General features: G+C 37.9%; 1 protein-coding gene across 1 annotated transcript; it reads left to right on the plus strand.

The window, feature by feature from the left end:
* Positions 1-529: 529 nt before the first annotated feature.
* LOC122831124 (doublecortin domain-containing protein 2-like) lies at positions 530-19165 on the plus strand. The gene is made up of 9 exons (XM_044117076.1): positions 530-1647; positions 3546-3600; positions 6828-6904; positions 7014-7148; positions 7321-7470; positions 8315-8369; positions 8555-8738; positions 17556-17626; positions 17840-19165. Exons 1-9 carry the CDS (start codon positions 1361-1363, stop codon positions 18632-18634), a joined length of 1809 nt encoding a protein of 602 aa, XP_043973011.1. The 5' UTR covers positions 530-1360; the 3' UTR covers positions 18635-19165.

Here is a 19165-nt window from a genome sequence, read left to right on the forward strand (position 1 = left end):
AGCTTGCGGTAAGAAAATAATATGCCCAAGAATAAGGATGTACTTAAAATACCCACTTACCTAATAATTATGCACACAGTATACCTGCAACTTTCACTAGATTTAGCATGCATGGCAGTCATATTGCACTTGGTGACCTCTGACCTTCGCAGTCAGATTTCTGACTGGAGAGGTCGTTTTGTTGCTTTTCTGGCTCAGGGTCACAGAAGATCTGACTTCAGAGTGCAAATTCAGTGCACCATCACAATTCTTCATATTATCTCATTATCTGCATTCCATCTGCTCACTTTAAACAATTTTTGGAGGCTTAAAAACTAATCCTCATAGCTCACTCTGTTGTGTTAAAGTGAACCTGGAGATGGATTGATATGTCACTTTCAAACCGTTACTTTCTTTTTTTTTTCTCAATACAGCAGCATTTAGGTCACATAATTGGAAGCTACTATCCATGCAAAAATATCAATGTGAGACCTTTGGATAAAACCAACAACCAAGGCATTTAATGTTCCTTATACATTTTGCTGACTTTTGAAGGTCTCCATATTCCTTTTGACAATGAGGAGAAGCCAAAGGACATAATGTCCTTCCTGTTGTTGCACAACACAATTAAAGTTCACAAAACAAACATGTTTTTTCTCCCACTTTCAAGATGTCACTGGGAACCCTCTGGTTTCAAGTCCCTTGGTGTCCAATTATCTTCTCACATGGCTGCTAGGGACATACTCACGTCTTGCACATCCGCTTGGATCCCAGATCATCCCTCTTACCCCACCAACTGCACCTTTACTTATTTACAGGAGCACACACCAATGTTTAATAGTTGAGTCTTTTGCCCATTGGTTCATAATTGGCCACTTGATGATAAGAAAATCCCATCCAATCTGTGACAGAACAACGTGTCCCCGAAGACAAGTCCCAACAGATGAGCTCCCAAGACACCTGGGTCACAGAGCAGAGGAAGCTGCAGCAGGACACCTGCTGTACATCCACCTGTAGCGCAGCACGGTGAATCAGTCCTCTGCAGTGAACAAGAAGCCGTGAAAATTGTGGATTTTTGATATTTTCAACTTTGAAGCACTATTTCGAACGCTTGACGTCACTTTTGAGGAAGTAAACTCTCCCTGACTGACCGTTCAAAGCGCTGTTTGGATCCCTGCGCGCTGCGTTTTCCTGCTCGACCGCTCACCTCCACCAAACCGTAAAGATTTGGCAAGGATGGATCAGCTCTGATTACATTGTCATGGCACACAGACATGCGATTCACCGCGGGGAGCAGAGGATTGTGACTCTATCTTAACGGGTTTCTTTCTCAGTCGCGCTTTTGTTGTTGTTGTTGTTGTTTTGTTTCCCCGGCGCAGAAATGGGTTCGGAGAAGCCAAACTTTCTCTCGCAGCCCGTGGTGAAAAACGTCTTCATGTTCCGGAACGGAGACCCTTACTACGAGGCAAGACGGATAGTTATCAACGAGAAGAGAGTGTGTAACTTCGAGACGCTGCTGCGAGAGGTGACCGGCGGGATACAGGCTCCGTTCGGGGCGGTGAGGAACATCTACACGCCTAGAGGGGGACACAAGGTGGACTGCATGGAGAGCCTGCAGAGCGGGGAGCAGTACGTCGCTGCGGGAAAGGAGAGATTCAAAAAGATCGAGTAAGAAAGATACAAAGAATCAAATGTCTCGTGCATGTTGTAGTGGGTAACCCGGTGTGACGTATCCGCTATGCTGCGAAGCGCGCGCCCTTTAAATTACAGCTAAATATCAGCACTTGAGATCCTTGATTATAATAACTGGGTTTCACAGTCATTGTCAATGCATCCATGACAGACGCTCAGCATTCAGACCTGCTGACTGAATCCAGGTATTAAAGTTTACTGTGACTCAACAGTTTTGCTGAGTGCTGAGTCACAGCTTGATGAGATCAGGCCTGAAGAGAAGCATTGGCCTAAAAATAAGTGGGCTTATGGACAAGACAATTAGATCCACACATTCAAGTAGCCTGTAGAATTTAATATGGAAGCATAAGGAGTTATGCGATTAGACACCAGCACTGACTGTATGCAGGGCATTCTACACGTAAGGCATACAGGATTTTAATGTACATTTTCTTTTTGTATTATTGCAATCTGTTTCTTGCAAACGTTTGCTCATGTTTGTTAATGTTGTACTCCAAACACATAAAAACCTAGAGCACAGGACAAAGTTAACAGATGAGAGCAACTCTATAAAAACAAGAGCATGCTCTTTGAATTCATGGACTAAATCACAGGGTTTAAATCATCATGAGCACTACATAATATGAAATTATATTGTCATTTTAGAGTTGTAAGTTAAATGTTGTGAAAAGATTTATTCCTTTAATGCTCAGAGATATGTTGTGATTTTTAAAGATAATTTTAACTGGTGACAAAGTTGTTAGCACTGTTGTCTTACTCTAAGAAGGTCTTGGGTGTGATTCCTGACACCCTGTCACACGGGCCTTAATGTGTGGAGTTTTTAATGCACTCAGGCATGAATATATCTTTTATTTAACTCTATTAGCTTTTTATCTCTCCATTCATCTTGCATAATGTTCAAAGTTACCACAACTTTTTTAATTTATATTTTTAATTATCTGAATAGTTGCAAGTGTATCAGAACCCCATAACCAGAGTGACTTACTCTTGGCACAGCCAAGCGCAGAATATGCTTTGCATTGTATATTTTTCTATATTATTTAATTTATACTTTAAGATATGGGTATTCTCTGCTGCAGAACTACACTTTGGCTGACACTGTGTAATGCCATTGATGTTTTGTTATTTGGGGAAACTAAGATATGTGTACAAAAGATTGCACTATGAGACAGAACTACAATACAAAAATACAAACAAACACAAACATTTGATGTGGGCCACTACATTTGAGCATCTTTAGGAGCAATCATATTTAATCATTACTGTCTACAGTGAGTTTCATCTCGGTGGCATCTGGGCATTGCTATAAATACTCAATTTGCGTATCAATGTATTAGCTTGTAAGCTGCTGCCTTTAAATGTCCAGATTGTCCCGTAAGGTCAATAGACAAACAATGTCCAAGGTATTTAACCAGATTTCACACTTTCAAAACAATACGGAACAGATAAAAGACAAAAAATTCTTCCTCTTTCATAATCTGAATTTAATTTCGTTGACATTTTCTACTTTGAAATATACTTAAAGTCAAACTATAAGCTGTATAATGTGCATTTACTCATATAGTCCATCTCTACATGGATAGAAACAATCTCTGGATCTACTGCTGTTAAGCTGTTACTTGAAGTACCAACAGATGCCTACCGACTGTAAATATTCTTACCACGAATATCTTTATGCTGTTTTTATACCGTAGATACAAGCTATAGTTGCAAGACCTGGAAAGATATGATAGATATTGGCATCTTCCACTCCATGTTGCAGTTTTCAGTAATGTCTGACGACTCACTGAGTATTTGTGACATACATTCACTAATTCATCACAATGGGGTGTGCAATTAACTTTTCTTCACTTCTCTACATGCTGTCTCCCAAGTTATCTAGATATTGGGACCCGAAAGAAGAGGATGATGCAGACACTGCCAGCTCAGGTAAGGCAGCACTTTCTAATTCCTGCCAGCTGAATTACAACAGTGTACCTATACTGCATGATTAGAACCTCCTCATCCATCAATGAATTATGTTTTCATTTGACCTTTTTGTATTGTAAGAACAATTACTTCAAAGGGCCGTTTGCCGATCGAGTGATCAAAACCTCTCTGGAGGTTCCCGCGATACAGTAACCCTGTTTTACAGCATGTGCATCTCAGTGTTATTGTTTATGTTACTGTAGGCGTGAGGCACCAATCATCTCCTCGTGTTTCTAGCAGTAAGTAAACAGATCTGGTCATAAGACACTGTTCAGCTTCTGCAATGGTAGAGCTGCATATCTAGACCGTTCAAGGGTAAAAAAATAAAGAAATATTCTGTGCTTCTAAAGAAACAGTTTCTGTAACTTGTGTTTTAAACCTTTAAATCCTATGATTAAATGTGAGATACACAAAGAGGGTTTCTAAGCGTTTGATGAAGATATTTTAGTCAAGGTGTGATGAAAAGCATTCCTCCCTCTGTTGTTCATGGAGAAACACTTTGCTGTTGTCTCAGTAGCCATGCATTATTGATTTATGTATCATAATCATCTGTCTTTTAATGCATCTTTAATCACCTGCTATAAAGTCACAGGCTAAACTGGAGCAGCTAAAAGTCACGCTGCTCTCAGGTTCGTGTATTTTAATTGTTCACCTGATGACCCTCTATCCGAGTAGCAGAGACCTTGAAAAAGTTTCTAAAATGACTTTTATTCAGGAAAGGACATGCAGTTTATGTCACAGCAAACCCATATCTTCATATTAGGTTCTGTTTTCTTTCAGGTTCTGTTCAAACTAACTGCAGTCCAACACCATTTTGTTCAGATTAATCACTATTTTTTGATAGACTTTATATTTTTATCTGGCAAATGATTCACCAGTAGGCATGGTAGAGTAATAGAAACCCAACAGTGATAGCATGATTCCACATAAGTAAATCATTCATTAAACGTATCATGTCCAAAAACTAAGAAGGGTCAAGTTCAATCAGTGGTGTCATACATTGTGTGACAAAACAGGTGTCAAACACAAGGGCATGTGTTCAAGATAAAGGTCCTATTGCATTTTTTAAATATACGAGTAAATCAGGTTGTTTCAGAAATTGTTCAGAATAACCACAAATTTTCATTAAAAACTTTATTGAAAAGGGGGAAGCATATAAGGTATGCAGAAAATATTATGGTGCTAGGACACAATTAAAAAATAAAATAAAACCAAAGTCAAACAGACAGAGAAACCGAAAACTTTAATAGATGACAATATGAAGCTGAGCCCATGCCAAAGAGTCCCAGCAAAACTTCCATTTTTAAACGAACATGATGCTGGAGATGCGGAAAAGCATATTAGCCCCTTTCAGATTATAGTTCTGCAATAAACACGCAACCCTGAATCTACCACCACAAATCACTTTGTCACCTCATGTGACACAGGTCAGCCTGCTGATATGACAGGCCAGGAATGCTCACACAGCATGCGCTGCGATTGGAAAAACCTTAAGAGACGTTGTTTACACCTCAGAGCAATTTGTAAGAGTTTATGTCACAATCCTCCTGCCGACTTCAATCCATTCAATGCTTGAAACACATGTACACCTTCACCCACATTTTCCTATCAGCAGCAGATTGTGGGGAGCGACATATTGCTCAGATCAAACGGACTCTGGAGAATCATGCGACTCATCCATTATCCCTGCACACCGCAGACCCCAGCTGCTTCTGTCTTCGCTTGCTATCGTAGCTATCATCACCTCACACTCACTCCGCAATCCGCTGTGACTCCTCACACTTCGTAGTGGATAAAGGTTGGTGGCTACATCACAAAGGTGGATCAGAGGTGTAAAGTCGGTGGAGTGACTTCCACCCCCATTTCATGTTGGGACATTACAATTGATCGGGAGTCGTAGAGATCACAGAACTATCTGAAAGGGGTCATTGACTGACCCAAAGAGACATGGTGAAACTTTTTATGAACTAATGAAAGCAAGCTTGTTCTGTTTGGGTCTAGAAGCTCCAGGGAGTTTGTCATTTACACTCAAAACACTCATTTGAAACTACAGTACACTGTGGCTCAGGCACAATGCCTTAAGGATGTTTGTCATAGTGTCAGGCCGATTTAGTATTGTTTGAGTACAGGTACTGCTCTCCTGTGCTGAATAAGACTATGCCCTTGAAATAGGTGTTTCCAAAAGACCACATTAATTTTGTTTGACTGTAAATAATAAGATGCAAAATTGTAAATTTGCTTATTGCAGAAAATGCTGAGGCTTTAAGATTTTATTAGCATTCTGTAAAATTTACTTTTTATGGACCAAAGATGTGCACATAAAGATAAAAACTTAATAATTCTATCTAGATACTGTAAAAGCTGAGATTTTTTGGTATGTGAGAAACAAAACCCTCTGGTGAAAAATAAAAGTGTGGCCTTTTTTTAAAGCTGTTCTCAGATAGCAACACAATCTGGCCTCTGCATGGATTTTATCTCTGAACTTCTAAGATGGCAGGTACATTACAACAAACAGGATCATCTTACAGAACCTCGCTTTGTTTGTTGCTGGCTAAAATTACGTGGGTGCTGACTGTTTCTCAAGTTTTTTATTAATCTTATTATTTATTTATATTTATACAGAAAATACTAAAAGTGGCTTGTGTGGGGATTTATTTGCATTATCCTCCAAACTGTTTTGTCTGAAACAATTTGTCAGCTTTGCAGTATCTTTTTTTTTTAAGTTTTATTTTTTGCTATGCAATCTCATAGGATCTCAAAGGACTTATTTATTTGGTGCCAAATAAATCCAAGACAGATAATTATTAGTGTGTTTTTTTTTCTTTTTCTTTTAGCAGTTTGTCTTCTTTAGTCCTGCCATTTGGCGTTAATTTACTGTTTTTGTTCATATGACTATTGTCTTAAGTATAGAGTACAGTTCCACCTTTAATTGCAAACCTTTCCCAGTTGTGGCTTCATCTCCCTGTAGTTTTAAACAAACAAGTTTGTACATTGCAGTAAAGCCACTGGACAATACTGTCCTCACTGTACTCATTAGTTTTTAGAGTCTTTATAGGGATATTATTCTAAACCCCTGGCTATTTTTATACTAGCTCAGATGGGGTTATGCTGTAACACACAGCATAAAATGTTTTAGTATTTATACTTAAACATTTAAAGGGAATATTTTTCTCTCTCTCTCTGCTCAGGCCAGACCACTCCCACAAAATCGAATCATTGTGTCGGCACGATTTCTAAAACCCATCAAAGAACCATGTACAATATTGTAAGTAGAGCACTACCACTCGCTGAATGTTTTTGGACTTTTTTGCCCTTGACATTACATGGAAGCACAGAATGTCTCTGTTGCATTGTGTGTGTGTTCGTTTGGATAGTGTCGTAGCAAACGGTGATGTGTTGAACCCTGCAATGAGACTGCTGGTCCACCAGAGGATGATGGACCAGTTTGAACGAATACTAGAAATGGTTACAGAAAAGATGGGCTTGCGAGTCCTGGGAGGTGTACGAAGGTAAACAAAGATTGCATAAATGGATTTTCTGTCTCTCCATATTGTCTTGTGTGCATGCATGTCTATCATCTCTGTTGCAGCAAACAAACATTTCATGGGAATATGGAAACTTAAAAAAATATTGAGTAGCTGTTGAAACAAAAAGGGGTTGTCCTCCATTTTTGCTCCGTAGTCTATACACCTATGAAGGCCATCAGGTGACTGATGGGAGTAAGCTGGAGTGCGGGCAGCTTTACGTGGCTGTGGGCAGAGAAAGATTTAAGAAGCTTCCATACAGTGACCTTCTCTTCACCAGGCCCAAAGGAACAAGAAGGATCAGAGGGTAAGCTGTGTGCTGCAGAAAATCCATGGAAATTACTTGATCAAATGTTCAATCTGAGCAGTTTCACAATTACATTTGAGTTAAGTTGGACATTTTTCTCCACTTAACGTTAGTTTAAACAACTTTTCTGAACACATTTTAATAATTCCTTATTAGAGATCACCTTCTTCTTCATAAAATTCTGCAATATGCAATATATCCTAGGGCTGCGTTAACGGATTTTTTTCTTGTATTTGTTAGGTTATAGTCATGCAGCTCTAAAAATGTTGAGACACAAAAATAAAAAGATATATTTTGCATGGGAGTTTGAGAAATTCAGAGCAGTTTATAAAATGTTCCTGATTTCAAGAAAAAACAATACTTTCTCCATACTTGCACCATATATTCTTGGTATACATTAAAATCTTTAAACAACTGGAAAATGATTAGATACTCCAGATATATATTTTTTTTTTATGACATTGAATTGATATTTTATGTTAATGCTTATGTTTTATGCTTATGATCATAAAAATAAGTTATTGTAGCAGAAATGTATTATGTTATTTATTTCACATGTACAAACAATAAACATAATGTCAATGTTTTTTTGTCTGTTTGACATGTCATCAAACTTTATTTTGAGGATAAAAGGAGTGCCATACATGCACTCTTTTTCTAAAATGCCCGTATGGCAGCGGAACAAACTAAGTCATTTCCAAACATTAGAGTGTTTATCATACTAATGCAATGGTATTAGGCTCCCATTTGATTTTGATTTTTTTGTACAAACAAACAAATTCAACTAAATGTGATTGTAGATTAATTAAAATGGATTATTTGTGTCATTTTTTTTATTTTTCAGAATGAAGGTTCATTCTTTACCACCCATCTATCGATTCTCAAAACAGAGTGGAAATGTAAGAGCTGACAACTATCAGGTTTTATGTTTTAGGATACCATGTTTTGTGGAAACATCTCCATTTTACAAAAGCAGTTCAAAATCCTAAAGTCTTTACATGTATTGTGGAAAACTATGTAGGATTTTAAATCTAGCCCTGAGTTTTCCCTAGTTATTAATCAGTTTGATTTTCCTGTGCCTCAGAGTAAATCCACAGGTCGTTCCAGTGACAGTGGGGATGGGGATTCCAAAGCCTCTCCTCCAAACCACTGCGGCAACAGCAAGGAAGACCTGACCTCTACTGTAAGAGAGATCTCTCAGGCGAGGCTGCTCACCCTCAGGAAGAAGAAAAGTGGACAAAGCATCATGGCCGACTCGCCTGATAACGGTAACGGACATGGTGACTATAGAAAAAAAGGATACATTAGTCTAAGTAAGGATTGAATGTATTAATACTCGCTAGCCTAAAGGTGGTCTTGTGCTTATTATGGTTTTGAAGCAGCAGCAGGTGCATCAGGTCAATCTGACAGCAGCTGTGTTGTGTCAGCAAATCTGCAACTATTGAAAAAAAATCTTGATTGTTTGTGTCTACAGAAATACCTTCTGTAGGTGCTCACATTGTTAAATCAAATTACTGACCATATTTAGCATTTATCGGAGACATTAATAATTTTTTTATTAACACCAAATTTATATAATAGTAATACATTAATGCAAGGAAGGCTGCTGAAGTGAGATATATTGAAGACAGTATGATGTAATTTGTCTTTCTTTTAGAACTTATGCAACTTGCTGCATGCCTGCATGGCCACTAAGTGGCACTGTTGCTCTGCAAAACACGGACTTTAAAATTGATCTGGCTTGCATGGTGACTTTGACCAAGAAACACATTACATCATTCTTCAGGCTTGTGAGCAACATGGTGTAAAGTCCTGGACAAAGAAGGAAGGAAAGACAGACAGATAGAAAGAAACTAAGGAAAAAAATAAAAGAAGAATGCATTTTTGTTTTTAATTTTGTTCTCAGGAGTGACTTATAACAATTAAAATCATTTGTTCTTGCTGAACAGATGTTTTTGGTTAATGAAATGTGACAGATCACAAGGATGTTTCTTTGCACAATGCAGGGAACCAACAATTAAACTCCTGCTGCTTGAAGCATTACATCATCTATTACCTGATGGTGTTTTATTTTTTTTTTTCCTCTCTTGTCGGCTGACACCAGAAGTACAGAGAAGGGTGGAGAATTTGTGTCTGGGGAACTGGCATTTTGCATCAAAAGAGAGGACTCAGAAACATCTGTCTGCCGTTTGCTCACTTCGGTCCGCACACACATCATTTTTTCCTACTGCCCCACAATAATGTCACCCTGAAAATCCATCTTTCGGGACATCGAACTAGAGCAACAGACAATCATGTTACATTATTGGTCACATTGGATGACATTGAGCAAAATCCTATTTAGAAAACAGAGCATGAAAACAAGATCAGGCATGTGACAGGATGGCTTGACTCATTTGGAAACATTTTGCTTCCTCAGACACACATACACACACACACACACTCTATTGTTTAACCTTTTAAATCTCTTACAATGGCTGTCATGTTAACAAGATACAATGGTTTGCTTTTATTTGTTTAGTTTTGTAGCAAGATCGCGGCGTCTTTGAGGAATTTTTTTCTGTCTCTGTCCATGGTTCTGATTGACTTTTTATTAGAACTGTAGGTTAAGATTCTCTTTTTAAATGACTGTCACGGTAAAGAAATTTTACAGTGATGTTTACGCAGTTTTATAAATTACTACAGTCTATTTTTGTTTTGATATAGGGCTGCACCTCAAATCATAAATAAGGTCATTTCTTTGAGTGGTATAGAGTTGACACTAGACACACAACCTTTTTTCTCCCTTCCTCACATTCACTCAGACTATTTTATTTTGCACTTTTAGTTTAGTAGCGGAGATAAATGTCTCCAATATGCCACTTCACGTGCAATAAATGTAAAATGTATGAAGTTTCCCTTTAGAGTTTATTATCATTGCTAATATTTCATTAGATGGACTTTTGAAAACTTGCTTACAATGAGAGAAGACAGAGTCTAAACTATGAAGTTAAACAGATGATATCTGTCTAATAAAGTTCCTGGTAATAAAAAGCATAGTGGTTGTTATTTGTTTGTTACAGAGAGCACAAGTAAAGTGACACCAAACCAAGAATTAAGAAATCAGTTTAATCCCTTTTATTGCTCTTTACTCCTTTCCAAACCCAAATTCATTCTTTCCCAGGACAGGCAGGAAATGGTTAATTTATATTCACTTTTTTCAGTGCTAACTTTATTTTAGTTATTCAAAACAGATCATCTTTAGTGATGACTTCCCTTTACGTAGTCGTGCCCCGACAGGATGCGAGACGAACACATTTCACCAAAGGACGCCACAAATAACAGGGTTATAAAGTTGGCGCATTGCTTGGAAAGAACACGTTATGAAGAAGCACACTTCAGATCTGAAACGGTCACATGAGATCATCACAAATCATCGTGAATTTGCTTCTGAGTGGGCGTAGATCAAGTGAGAGATATTAACCTCCTGTTCTTACGTGACCGTGTGATCTCTGCGTGTGCATGTGTGTGTTTGTGCACTGTTTCCAATTAGTCACTGTCTGTCACCTGCTGGCGAGTATGACTCCAGCAGTCTCGGTACGCTGCGCCGCAAAGGCTTTAACTTTTTCTGCTTCGTTGGAGTGACGGCGCTGGAGAGTGACAGCGAGGACAAGGGGCGTAGCGGCGATGCGAGAACTCAATCAGTAAAGGTCATAGACTGAATGTGAACTGACTGTAACAAACAAGAGGCTTTACCAACACACTGTGTGTGTGTGTGTGTGGGTCTGTGCCAACACAGGTGTAAAAGCCTCGTCCAAATGAGGCAAATTATTGATCCAACTTGGCCCGTGTTTGCCGTTTTGTTTTCAAAAAAACACATTCATGCTCAATTTGGACAGAGGCAATTAGCAGTTGTTTCTGACCCTGGAATAGAAATGGGATGTTTATCAGTGTTCCCTTACTTAAGGGCCCCTGTGACCAATTCAGTTAATGGCTCCCTTGAGAAGCGGGAAGAAGTGAAAGGATGAGGAGTGAGCTTGGAGAGAGTAGCCTAAAAAGAGAAAAGGATGTATCTGAAAAAGGTGAAGAGGGGGAGATAAAAGAGAGGGTTGAAGTAGAGGGACTAATAGGACAAGATTATAGAAGCAGAAAGGAAGAAAGCAGAACATAGATGAAATCGAATAGCAAATATGATGAATAGCCTGGGTTCATGGAGAGCGAGTGCCGAGGAAAAAGGGCACGAAGCGATATTGAAGGGTTGAGGTGATGGGTGGAGTGTGGGGAATTGCCTTTCATTTGGATAATCTTTCCATTTAGAGTCATCAAAGCAGAGTTTTACTTGCTTATACCCCTTGCTGGGGCCAAATTGCTTCTCTAGGAATCAACAAAAGAGTGTTGGGCTTTGGTTGGGATGGACTGGCAAACAGGTCTGCAGATGTGGAGAGATGGGAAATGCAAAAAATACAAAGAGATGAAGAACTGTTCTGATAGTTACTTTTCCCCCCCCTGTGCTTTTATGCATGCAATAGCTAATTAAAACCAAAGGTGGATGATGACAAGTTAAATCCTCGGTCTGTTATGTTTCACTAAGCACAGAAGTAGCATGTTGTATAGACATTACTTAATTTTTCTTTTGCCTTAAATTAATAAAAAATCAAGATACTTTAAAAGGCTAAAATACCACAGTGTCAAAGTACTTACACAAAATGTTTATACTAATGAAGAAAATGTTTTAGAAAATCTGGCTTGAATTTATTAAAATCAAAAAAGCAACAAATATTCATTCTGCTGTAAAATACTGATTGCATATTGATGTTAGTTAGCCGCTGACATGCTACTTGAAACATGTCATACATTCAGTTTGGTTTTTAATTGAATTTACCCCAAATCAAACCTCTAAGGGACTTTACGAGACACATACAGTAGATTCAGTTCATACTGAGAAACATGCCCTCAGATGCCCTGCAACAAAAAGCAGTCACATAAACATAATTCAATTCCACGCATTCCAATTCAAATCTGTTTAGCTAGTTTAGCTGGTTTGGAATGGAAATGCTTTGTGAAAGAGATCCATAACTTTATTGGAGACTCGGTGTGCCTTGATTCACTGCAGCCTGAAGTAAAACAACGTGTCATGGCCTCATAGAAATTCACATTTATTGTGTTTTGTACAACTGTAAAGGTATTATGTCCTCACAGTGTTGCTGTAGTGTACATAAGCCTCTCAGAACAGTTTCGATGCCTATCGAGTAATCCTTGTGGGTATTCTTCTTTATGACTTTCATTTCACAAATGTAAGACATTGGCTCTCTACTCAGGTCTTGAGTAACCTGCTGTAAATGCCTCAGCTGAACCCTCGAGGTTTCTGAGTTTGCACAAAACCTCACGCTGTGAATAGCCTGTTGCCTCCCTTTCAGGCAGCAGGCCTCCTCCATCTTTAGAGTGCAGCGGTTCAGTTTCAGCAACGATGCACGTTACTCCTGTCTTCCACTAACCAATCCTTGTCATTTCTGAAGTCATTTTGTATTGTTCGCAGGTCTAATGGGAGAGAGAGATGAAGATTGCCGCATGTAGGTCTGTGCTGGTTTGATGGATCTGTATAAGAAAAAGGAAGTCCGGTACTGGCAGATCAAACTTTTTTCTCTTACGTTATAAAGCGTGATTCTGTCTTGTTGGGGAATTGTTCCTGTCGGCATACAATATGTGTTTACTCGACTACATATTTTTCAGTCCTTTTGTTTTTAACACAACCAAAGAATAGGCTCTTCATTATCTTTTGATACAGGATTACCAAATTAAAAAGCAGGGTAGCTGTACTAATCTCTGAAATGTGTTAGATTTTTCAGCTCTGACATAACATTGCTGGTTGTGGCATACATAATACTTATATATATATATATCTTCTCTTATCTGTTGTCTCTAATCTAGTTTGCATGGCCCATTTTTTCGGTGGGGCCCAACTGAGCGGTTGTGATGGAAGCATTAGGTTATGTGACTCTTGAATCAGCACAAGACATCAAAAACACTTTGACATACAGTCTGCATTACATAAGTAAAAAGCTGACATTTGGGGGGATCTGTTGGTTGTGTCGAATCTTCAGAAGTCATTTGAAAACGCTTTGGTTTGAGGATTTGTGTTCAGTGTTGTGAGTTGAAATGACATGCAAAGAATATCAATACCTCTCCAGCATTTACAGATATGATCATTTTGCAACAAAAGAAGAAGAAAATGGTTCGCGGTTTTCACATGAAATCGTAAAAAGCGTTCCATTTATATGTGTTAAACCCCCTTTACGACTCCTAAAAGTTTTATTTTATTTTATTTTATTTTTTTCAAAACGTTACTCAAGTAAATGTATCTGAATAAAAGCAATTAGTTGCTACACTTATACCTTGAGCCCACAATTCCCTTCTGAAACACAGTGAAGGCAGCAGCATCCTGTGGGGATCCTTTCTGTGTTCAGGGTGAACAAAAACAGCTTAGAGCTGCAAAAGTCCTGAGACTGAGTGAAACTTCAGGAACAATGACCTTTGCATATTCTTGTGTTAGAATGGCCTAGTCAAAGTTTTGACTTGAATTAATGTAGAATGTTTTAGCACAGTTTGCATGTGCAATCCACTGTGTTGCACTCATTCTTGGCCTTTCAAATATGCATCCGATTTTACTAATGTTTTTTTTTACCCAATCAAATCTCTCACAGTCAGAGGAAAACAGCATCAAAATAACTAGTTATTGATCAACCAATGATTACAAGTACAAAATGTTGTGTTGTTTCAAACCATGTTTTAAACATCGGTTATGCTTGCTTATTTCCTTTGAGGCAGTTAAACACATGGCAATGCATAAGTATTTCATACTTGAGTATCCGAAAGCAAGCAGACCATTCAGGTGAAAACCTTTGAGTAATAAAGACACCCAGTGTTGAGAGTACGCTGAAGAAAAAGAAAAAGAAAACGGCGAGAGAGAGAGAGAGAGAGAGAACATCCTGAATGAATTATTTAAGCTGAAGCCATGACCTTTACAAATACGACTCTGCCTGTCTGCCTGCAACATTGTTAGGCTTTGATTTAATGTCAAAGCTATCTCAACACAAGACTGCACATTACTATCGATATTACACTAAATAACAGAAATACCTCCTTCTAGAGAGGCATGTGTGTATTTATTCAGATTCATGCTGGAAAAAAACCCATGAGTGCAGTTGAAACATTTATTTATTAATTGTATTGTGTTGTATATGTATATGTATGTATGACGTGTACATACATATGTACATCAAGCTCCAGAGCAGCTGCTTGGATTCAAATTGGCTGTTTTAAAGTCAAACAAACAGGATGTTTAAAAGAGCTTGTCCAAAGCCCCAGGAGGTTTTCTGCAACCTTTTCTCTGAAGTGAATGAGCTTTGGGACCAGGGAACTGAACTATGCAAGGAGAGATGGATGTGCGTGTGTGTGTGTGTGTGTGGGCGTGCACACACAGGCGTGTGTGTGTGTTTGATTAGGGTTTGTTATCATTATTTCAAAGTTTGGAAAAGGGAAAAATAATGTAAAATATGGTTTTGAAAACCACCTTTTATGTCCACACTCTATTACCTGTCTCACACTTATCTTAGTTTACTCAGGTTTATAATTTGTCATATTTCATAAAAGTCAAAAGCACAATTAATGGGAGAGACTGTAACATACAGTATAAAATCTTTAAAAAGTAAAATTTTTTCATTATGCCATTTCTGCTATTATTTATCTTCATAATTAAATAACTTTACTATCCAGATAAATAATCTGACATGCAATACCCACATTTTTATGTGTCGGTTTGTACAGGGCTGGATTGAAGCTGTTGTGTTTTGTGTGTTTCTTGGATTTTGAAGGAATCTTTCAGGCTCTTGCGCTTTACATTTTGAATCCAACAGATCACTGGAGTCTTGTCTTAAAACAAAGTAAAGTCTCATTTGGTTTGCTGTATTTGTCTTTGTGCCACTTCTTTCATAAACGTTGCATCCCCTGGCAAGGTTTTCAGATTTTATCATAATGATATCAATAATTACAACCCATTGAACTGAAGGTAAATTTAATCAACAACAAAACCAGATGCAGTGATCTAAAAAAAACATAACATGTCTGTAAGCAAAGATGGAGTCTCCTCCTTAAGCGATGAGAGGATTTCTTCCAACTCTGTCATTTCATCTCCAGTTGTGCTTTACTGTGATTCTTTTAAACAACAAACATTTACAACTTTCCCTTCTAGGATAATGGCTGCAAGAGCCATTTGTGCACGCAATTACACCCACTTACAGCTCCATCCTTGCTGATGGATGAGCTTTGGCTTTAATCCTGAATTGTGGGTGCGATCTGTTTTTGAGCCAGTTGTGTGTAAATTAAACATATGCATGCGTTTGGATGATGAGGGAATAAAAAAAGAAAAAGTTTCACAGTCTCATACGTTACCTTAAACGTGACGCGGTCTGAATATTTGCAGCACCAGATCCCAGGCGTTCTTACACTCAATCGAGAGCAAGACGCTGATATTTTAAATGTTGTTTTCAATGTGATTTAGCATTTTCATGAGCCAGAGCCTCTTCCTTCTCAAATTACGTTAAGTTGTTTAGAGTCGTGGCAGCTCATCCTCTGCTTACAGCTCCTCTCTCAGCCGCCTGGCCCTCGCTCCTAATGAATGCAAGTAATTTCCATAAAATATTCTTAAAAAGGATCCACTATTATTACCATAACGTTTCATCTTCCACCATGGCTAAACTTCAATCAGTTTTGCATTTTAAATGCATTAAATGTCTCCATAAACCCTTCTAATCTCTACCCGAGTCATTTTTCTTCCTTAACAGCTTTGTGTAGAACGGAAAACTAATATTAAAGACATTAATTACTCTCTTCTGTTTTGTTTTGGCCTTTTTTTTTTTCAGCTTATTTCTCTTTGGAAAGTTTAGTCTCATCCAGTGTTTAAGAACAAGTGTGTAATTATGTTGTTTATCAGAGCGTAGAGTTGAGTTCGTCCTATGATATTCAGCAGCAACAATTCCAGAGCCTTTGATGAGCGCGCTCACATGCAAGCTGAAAAGCAATATATTAATTTTGCACATCAGCAAACCTTCTTTGCTGGGCTGACTGGCTTAATAGAAATGAGACGTTATTGAGCTGCTGCATATGATCTTCATTTAATTGACAGGACTTACACTGCGGTGTTGATTTTGAATGTTTTTATTTATTTATTTTTTTATAGTTGTGTAAATGTGTCCTCTTCACATTATATGGCAAGAGCTAACATAACATCTAATGCAATGTACTGTATGCCAATATGTAAAGAGATAACACTTTAATTAAATGAGAGAATATGACTGAATATGCACTCACTCTTTTTTGATTCTTGTAGTGAGATCATCTTTAATGTTTTCGTTGTTTTTTTTGTTTTTTTTGTTGTTTGTTTTTTTCATTGTCCACAAGGTGTCAGCGTTGTGCTGTTTGCTCAAGTTTAACGGCACAGCAGTGAAATGAAAGGATAACAAGTGTAACAATTATCTCACTGGAGGGTGAACAAAAGCTTTCTTATTTTTGGATTTTATGGATGCATGAAAATAATTAATGTGGGGAAACTTGGGAAATGTATTTACTTGGTTTTAAAATTCCGAGCAGAGAGCATAAAAACAAGCTTGAACTTGGATCAGAATAATAAGCTTCGGTTTTGACAACTGACATGGCTCTAGTTATCCACATGCAAAATATTATTGGCATTGCATTTTACTTTTAAAAAGCTCTTGATTTCTTAGAAGCTTTATGTAGTTAATTTTTTTCAGTGTCCATCAACTTATCTGGTACCGTTAGTTAAAATATCTGCAAATCCTTAAAAATCAACCCATCGTTTATCACAGTAGCCTAATTTCACACTATAGATAATATCAACCGATGTGAAAAGTGACTCATTATCTGAGATTCATGGTCAGTCCGAATGAAACAAGATATATTTTTAGATTTTTTCTGTGTGAGAGATGTAAGACACAGGAATATATGCTTTTAAGTCCATGTAAGGGTCCTTTAATTAAGCTTTTTATTCTTACAGTTAGACTCACAACTTTGGTCTTTCTTTCTGTTTCCAGGTGACAGAGAACCACAGGCTGACAGTGAAAACACAGAGCACAAAACCTTCCAAGATCAGAGAGCTGAAGAGGTATGAATGGAAAAAATCTATTCTATTGATCTAGTGAAAATGGATGTGTTGGTAAATTTATTTGGCTCGTTGGTTTTGCTAAATTAGAGTCATCTTACATTGTTTTCTCAAATTATTTTAAACGTATATCTGCAACCCTTGTACTCCCACCGTCTTTTAATAGAAATGTCGGTAACAAAATTCTAACAAAATTCTCTTATTTCTGTGTTTCAGAAATCTGATGCATCTGATGGTCAAAGGGCTTCAAAGGAGGACAGTGAAAATACCGAAGATGATCCCTGTTCTGAAAACGCCACCGAAACAGATGGACGCACAAGCAAAGATGACAAGGAACAGATCCAAGACACAAATGTTGCAAAAGACGAAGAGGAGAAGAAGGAAGCTGATGAGCAAAATGATGAAAAAGAAGGGGGAGGTACTGCAATCAATGAGCAGAAAGTGGAGGAAGTTAAAGAAGTGAAGGAAGAAGTCAGAGAAGAGAGTAGGAATGAGGTTAATATCGAGGATCAGGCGTCCACTAGCAGTCCTGTTGATGATAAGCCGCAGGACAATAAAGAGCTAAAGGAAGGTCTAACTACATCCTCTGAGGCTAAGAAAGAGCAAGTCGATGATACAGAAGAAGATAAGCAAGAGAGAGCTGGTGGTAATGGGCAGGAAAGTAGCAATGACCACAGTAATGATGCAGACATGGGGGAGGCACGAAAGGAGACAGAAAACGGCGACATGCCTGGTGAGACTCAGTCGGATGACGAGAAAAAAGGAAGCGGAGCTACTAGAAGCAGCAGCAGGACCAGCAACCAGGAGGAAGATGTCATCAAATCAAAGGATGAGGCTCCCATTGAGTCAGGAAAGGAAGATAAGATTAACAGAGAGGGGAATGGAAAGGTAGAAACTCAAGTAGAGCCGGAAACAAAGAACTCAGCCAGTTCTGAATTCTTTGTTTCAGAGCTAGCCACAGCAGCAAGAGAGCAAGAAGACGATGTTGCTAAAAACAGTCAAGACAACTAAAGTAGCATAGAGAGAGATTAGTAGAGAAAGAGAAAAGGAAACCCTAAAACTAAAATGAGCATTTGCAGAGGAGAATAATAAAAAAGAGAAACAATACTGCAATTAATGGAACTGTGCTTTGAGGTTTCCATTGATTTTAAAAAAAGAAATGTTCATAACTATAAGCAGATAGTCTTTCAATGCCTTTGACTAACTTCTACAGACACAGCTAAACCAATGAAAGCTACTGTATTGTGATAAATATTTATTTTGCATATTAATGAATATGGTTAACTCCTAAGGTGCTTTGTTTAATGAAACAATCTGTGAGCTCTATAGTTTTGAGAAAGATCCTGTTAACATTATAGTGAACATAAACCTTGTGAACTCCTGTAGGCATCTAAACAGCCAACATGGTCTGACAATCTTGTATTAATGCTACATCCTTACTGTATAGTCAAAGTGTAAAATCTATTTATTTACTTATTAATTTATATTTGTCAGATATCTGAAGAATAAAGCTGTATAAATCGAGAAAATATATATATTTTT

The sequence above is a fragment of the Gambusia affinis genome, linkage group LG05, assembly GCF_019740435.1.
Source record: "Gambusia affinis linkage group LG05, SWU_Gaff_1.0, whole genome shotgun sequence".
NCBI lineage: Eukaryota > Metazoa > Chordata > Actinopteri > Cyprinodontiformes > Poeciliidae > Gambusia > Gambusia affinis.

Bases quoted from the DNA above. Each gene is read 5' to 3' on its own strand.
- LOC122831124 (XM_044117076.1), top strand. From the start codon at position 1,361: ATGGGTTCGGAGAAGCCAAACTTTCTCTCGCAGCCCGTGGTGAAAAAC. The intron at 1,648-3,545 runs GTAAGAAAGATA...CTGTCTCCCAAG, and splicing joins GAGAGATTCAAAAAGATCGA to TTATCTAGATATTGGGACCC. The intron at 3,601-6,827 runs GTAAGGCAGCAC...CTCTCTGCTCAG, and splicing joins TGCAGACACTGCCAGCTCAG to GCCAGACCACTCCCACAAAA.